Source organism: Scyliorhinus torazame, chromosome 29, assembly GCF_047496885.1.
Source record: "Scyliorhinus torazame isolate Kashiwa2021f chromosome 29, sScyTor2.1, whole genome shotgun sequence".
Taxonomy (NCBI): Eukaryota; Metazoa; Chordata; class Chondrichthyes; order Carcharhiniformes; family Scyliorhinidae; genus Scyliorhinus; species Scyliorhinus torazame.
The window spans coordinates 37,651,358-37,657,299 of record NC_092735.1 but is presented as its reverse complement, the minus strand read 5'-3'; the positions used below and the strand labels follow the sequence as shown (position 1 = coordinate 37,657,299).

Here is a 5,942-nt window from a genome sequence, read left to right as displayed (position 1 = left end):
CGCTCAGGCCCGGCTGGGGGTCAGGGCGCGTCAGGTTCCGTTTGGACGGCCGGTAGCAGCGGCGGATGTTCTTCTTCAGCTTGTAGGCGGCCAGGCTGCTGGGAATCTTGGCCGTCGGCCCGGATCCAGGCTTCACGGAGAAGTGCATCTCCCCTATCCGCATAGCTTCAGCTTGGGCACGGGCCTGGGGGACAGATGGAGAGCAGTTACAACACAGTACAGAGCAGCTACGGAGGCTTCGTGGCGCAGTGGGGTCACGCCCCTGCCTCCCCTTCGAGACCCACCCCAGGACCTGAGGGCCGAGGAAGATGCGTCTAAACAGCTTGGGTATCAACCTGTGAATCTTTCCAAACGCGCCAACGACTGACGGTAAAAGGAGATTCCTGGTTACCCGTGCCGAATGATGGGTGACGCCACTCAAGCTACAAGCCGGCAAAGGCAGAGGCGACCTGTTCCAAGAATAACCAGCTATGGAAACGGACAAATGTCTGCCTTAGTGGGCAACAGGAATTGGGACACAGACTGGACAAGGGTTAAGGGACCCCAATAGTCAACCCCTCTCGATCTGGAAATGTTTCATTAATTCAAATTCCAATTGGCAAACCTCCCTGTCATTTATATATCTCGGTCGGGAAACGGGAGATATTAGTGATGTGAAAAACGCAATAAACCACCAGTGAAAAGGAAAAGACGGGACATCTCACACTTGATTATTCTATGATGCATCCAATCACTGTTCCCCCTCCTCCCCCAGCCAGTAATAACATTCAGTCTCCTCCAGCCAGGGGAAAATATCAAGTGTTGTGACCTCCCGCTCAGAACCCCACCAAAGGGGGGAATAATGCAGAGCGATACCACTCGACAATTCCAACATTCCCATCTTGGATATGATGCCAATTCTCTACTCTTGGGCAATGACGACATTGTGCAGCGACATCCTCCGGACTGGGACCCTGTCTGCAGTCGCTGACCGTACGGGGGCTCCAGGGATTCCGGGAGCCCGCTCGGCAACCAACCCCCTCGCCCCCCACACACAGATTTCCCAATGAAAATTCTGGTTTTCCGAGGTTATACTCGGAGGTGTCCGCTGTCACATCGCTCCATCAGGAGGTCGGCGTTTCAAGTTCCACTCCGGGACTCGAGGGCGGAATCCATGCAGACGGCAGGGTTCCGTGACATTATTTTGGAGAGTTGGGGAGTTAACCCCCCCCCCCCCCCCCGACCCCGGAAACAACACCCGGAGGGGATTCCTGATTTCCCAGAGCTCCTTTCCTGAGCCCAGGTCTAGCCCAAAGCGCTTTACAGCCAATGAAACACTTTGTGAAGTCTACTCCCTGATGGGATGTAGGAAACGCAGCAGCCAATTTGTGCACAGCAAGATCCCGGCAACGTGCCGATAGGGAGATGAGCGGCTCAGGTGATTTCGGTTTGGGGGTAAATATTGGGCAGGACAGTGGGTCGAATGCTCCAGCTCACTGCCTGGGTGTCCCGTGCTCTCCCCCCCCCAAAAAAACAACAACTTGCACTTAGGGTGGCACGGTAGCACAGTGGTTAGCACTGTGGCTTCACAGCTCCAGGGTCCCAGGTTCGATTCCCGGCTTGGGTCACTGTCTGTGCGGAGTCTGCACGTTCTCCCCGTGTCTGCGTGGGTTTCCTCCGGGGGCTCCGGTTTCCTCCCACAGTCCAAAGATGTGCGGGTTAGGTGGATTGGCCATGATAAATTGCCCTTAGTGTCCAAAAAGGTTAGGTGGGGTTATTAGGTTACGAGGATAGGGTGGAAGTGAGGGATTAAGTGGGTCGATGCAGACTCGATGGGCCGAATGGCCTCCTTCTGCACTAATGAAATGAAAATCGCTTATTGTCACAAGTAGGCTTCAATGAAGTTACTGTGAAAAGCCCCTAGTCGCCACATTCCGGCGCCTGTTCGGGGAGGCTGTTACGGGAAGGGATTCTGTGATTCTATTCTAAGGAGCGATTGGTGCCGATGGTCAAAAAGCTTTTAAATACTATTGGCTTGTAATAAAAAAAATTTAGAGTACCCAATTCATTTTTTCCAATTAAGGGGCAATTTAGCGCGGCCAATCCACCTACCCTGCACATCTTTGGGTTGTGGGGGCGAGACCCACGCAGACACGGGGAGAATGTGCAAACTCCACATGGACAGTGACCTCGAGCTGGGATCGAACCTGGGACTTCGGCGCCGTGAGGCAGCAGTGCTAACCACTGTGCCACCGTTCCAAGCCGATTGTATAAAGAACATTTTGAAAGGGAGGCACGAGATATCGGGGGAGGGAACCTAGAAACTGAACAACTGAAGGAGTGACCGCCAATGGTGGGGAAATTAAAATCCAGGATGAGTAAAAGATTGAATTCCGCGGGGGAACTGCAAAAGATCCATTTCGAAGAGGAGCTGGGCAGTTCTCCCCGGGGTCCTGGGCAATACTGAGCATTCCATCAACGTCACTATCAGATTGTATTACATTCATTTATGGGACGTAGGCGTTGCTGGCTTGGAAAGCATTTACTGCCCATCCCCAAATGCCCCATGAGAGGTTGGCGGTGGATCCGCCTTCGTGAACCGCTGCAGCCCCTGAGGTGTAGATACACCCACTGTGCTGTTAGGGAGGGAGTTCCAGGATGTTGTCCCAACGACAGCGAAGGAACGGCCAATGTATGTCCAAGTCAGGACGGTGAGTGACTCGGAGGGGAACATTGCAGTCGGTGGTGAGGGAAATCACGTGTTTGCTGCCTCGTGCCCTTCTGGGTGGCAAGAGATTGTGGGTCTGGACGGTGGTGAAGACCTGGTCATTATTGCAAATAATGCACGGCACAGTGGTTAGCACTGTTGCTTCACAGCTCCAGGTTCAATTCCCGGTTTGGGTCACTGTCTGTGCAGAGTCTGCATGTTGTCCCCGTGTCTGCGTGGGTTTCCTCCCACAAGTCCCAAAAGACGTGCTGTTAGAGGGAGAATTCAGAATGTCCAATTCACCTGTGTACCCGAACAGGCGCCGGAATGTGGCAACTAGGGGATTTTCACAGTAACTCCATTCCAGTGTCACTTGTGACAATAAAGATTGCTACGTTATAAATTATGGCTCTGGGAGCTGGCTGCGGATAAATTGGTTGCTGCTTTTCCAACATTGCGACAACGAGCACTCCACAGTTGACTGGCGAGAGGGAGAGCGCGCTCCGGTTTGGCTTGTGCAGAATTGGATACAAATGCAAGCCTTTCCTCAATTGCACGAAAAGAGAAGGAAAGAGAGACGTGTCACCCCCCCCCCCCCCCCCCTGTCCCCCATAATTCTGGCCCATCCTGCAAAATGGTAAACAAGAAGCCAAAAGCAGAAACAGGGAGAATGAATTTAATGTGCAGGAATCTGCAAAGTGCAAACGGGAGTCGTCATTTATCCCAATCCTGCAAAAGCCCCACCGTGAAAACGTCAGTTTGCAAAACACGATTCGGATTTTTTTTTTCCTCTCTCTCTCGGCTTTAAAAAACGTCAAAAGACTCACTTTCAAGAGGAAGGTTTTGGGTTTGGGGCCTCGCTTCTTCGGCCCGTACATCTCCCTCTCTCTCTCCCTGCAAGAAATGCAAAAAAGGGGAGGGGGGGGGGAAGAAAAACAACAGAAATGCACAATTTGCAACACGCACAGCGGATATTAAATATTAAATTAAATAAAAAATCCAAAATGGACCCGATCGGGGAAAGAAAAACATATTCCTCCGCCCCCCCCCTCCCCACTCTGTACCTCTGCTCGAAAGCTGCGATCAGCCGGGCGTCCAGGATATTCTCCTCTGGCTCCCAAGTGCTGTACCTGCAATTGGGGGGGAGGGGGGGGGGATCTCGTTATTGCACCTTTGCAAACCGCGCCTCTTTGCTTTTATTTTGCATTAATTTTGTTTTTCTCCCTCTGCCCTGGCCCCGACACTCACTTGATCGCCCATCCTTTCCACTTCACCAGGTACTCGATGCGGCCCTGTCAGTGTGCAAATGCAAAGGGGAAACATTAGTGAGGCCGGCGGCCGCGTGCACCCGGCGGCTTTTCCTGCATTGATTACCCGGGTGCGGTGCACTGCTCCCTCCTCCTTACCTTGCGGACCCGCCGCTTGATGATCGACTCGGCCGCGAACACCCGCTCGCCCACCGCCGAAAGCTCCATCTTGGCTCTCCGCCGCCTGCACCCAACCAGCGCGCGCGCGCAGCCGCCCACTGCCTCCCCGGCGCACGTGACCCGCACCGTTGCCAGGGACCCCCGACACGGCCCCCGGAGGCGGTTGCCAGGGACTTTGCACCCCCGGAGGCGGTTGCCAGGGACCCAGACCCCCCCGGAGGCGGTTGCCAGGGACCTTGCACCCCCGGGGACAGCGATGGGTTTGCACCGCTCGGGCGCGTTTGCAAAGCTCCCACTCGGGTTAATGAAGCCGGAGGAGGGAGCGGGGCACCGGGGCGGGGGGGTCAGGATACCGCAGCCCCTCCCGCAGCCTGTGCATTGCTGCACCGCCGCGGACATTGCCCTGTGTTTGCATTTTTTTTAAAATCGAGATCAAAGTCCTGGCTGCAGAGAGACGAGACCGGCCCGTTCGTTCAGCCTCGCCCCCGAGCTGTTGGAAAGTGCAATGGTCCCACAATCATTGCACCTTTCCTGCAAAAATGTCAAATAAATATTTGCAGCGCAGAGCAAGATTTGGTTTTGCAATTTCGGGAGGGGGGGTTGGATAAATTTGGGGCGATTATGGAGCTATGAGAAGTGGAGGGGGTTGAGTTTTTCTAACAATTGCATTCGTATAGCGCTATTTCATGATCGCAAAGCTCTTGTCTGTGTCCCTTTGCAGACTCTTGTCCTCGTCGCAACTTACCTTCCCACCTATTTTTGTGCCTTTAGCAAATTGAGCAACTGTGCATCCAGCCCATGCATGTCATTGATGATAAATAGTTGAGGACCCTTGCAGCACTCCGCTGGTTATCGGCAGCAAACCTGAAATAGATTTGATTTATCCCTACTCGCCACTCCCTGGTTGGTACAGACTCGATGGGCCGAATGGCTTCCTCCTGCACTGCAGGGATTCGATGATTCCGGTTAGCTAACCCAACCCTTTGACCATGCTAATATGTTACCCCTGGAACCATGAGCTCTTATTTTGTGAAGGAAACTTCCACATGGGACTGTACCCGGATTGCTAAATGACGTTGGATAAAGTAAATCTACAGGTTCCCCTTTATCCACCTTGCTTGTTACTTCTTAAAATGATCTCCAATTATTAGACATAATTTCCCTTTCACAAAGACATGTTGACGCCGGCTGATTGTGTTATGATTTTCGAAATGCCCATCCTGAATCGAAGCGTTTTCCCAACGACAAATGTCCAGCGCCTATATTTTCCGGTGTCTGTCTCCCTCCTACCTTGAATACAGGTGTTCCATTTGCAATTTCCCAATCTGCTGGGTCCTTTACAGAATCGAGGGAATTTGGGAAGATCACGACCGATGCCTCCATTGCCTCTGCAAACACTCCCTTCAAGACCCTCGGATGTAGGTCATTAGATCCAGCTGTTTGACAGCCTTTGGTTTTAATGTTCTTACTAATATCTTCTTGCCAGTGATTGCAATTGTTTTAAGTTCCTCCCTACCGTTTACCTCTTTCCCTCGGTTCCTCCCTACCGTTTACCTCTTTCTTAGTATTCTTGGGCCATTTGTGTGTCTTCTACCCATGATGTGGAGAGGCGTTGGACTGGGGTGAGCACAGTACAAAGTCTTACAACACCAGGTTAAAGTCCAACAGGTTTGTTTCGATGTCACTAGCTTTCGGAGCGCTGCTCCTTCCTCAGGTGAATGAAGAGGTATGCTCCAGAAACACATATATAGACAAATTCAGAGGTGCCAGACAATGCTTGGAATGCGAGCATTAGCAGGTGATTAAATCTTTACAGATCCAGAGATGGG

At 52.4% G+C, this 5,942-nt stretch overlaps 1 protein-coding gene across 1 annotated transcript in view; it reads right to left on the bottom strand.

The window, feature by feature from the left end:
- LOC140404072 (chromobox protein homolog 6-like) overlaps positions 1-4,368 on the bottom strand; it is a 5,266-nt gene extending 898 nt beyond the window's left edge. Inside the window, exons 1-5 of the mRNA XM_072492447.1 lie at positions 4,093-4,368; positions 3,935-3,978; positions 3,751-3,816; positions 3,514-3,580; positions 1-184 (exon numbers count right to left, since the gene is read on the bottom strand). The exon at positions 1-184 is cut by the window's left edge and continues 898 nt beyond it. Of these exons, the coding sequence (XP_072348548.1) occupies positions 1-184; positions 3,514-3,580; positions 3,751-3,816; positions 3,935-3,978; positions 4,093-4,161 (430 nt within the window). The 5' untranslated portion in view covers positions 4,162-4,368. The remainder of the gene's footprint in view (positions 185-3,513; positions 3,581-3,750; positions 3,817-3,934; positions 3,979-4,092) is intronic.
- Positions 4,369-5,942: the final 1,574 nt, after the last annotated feature.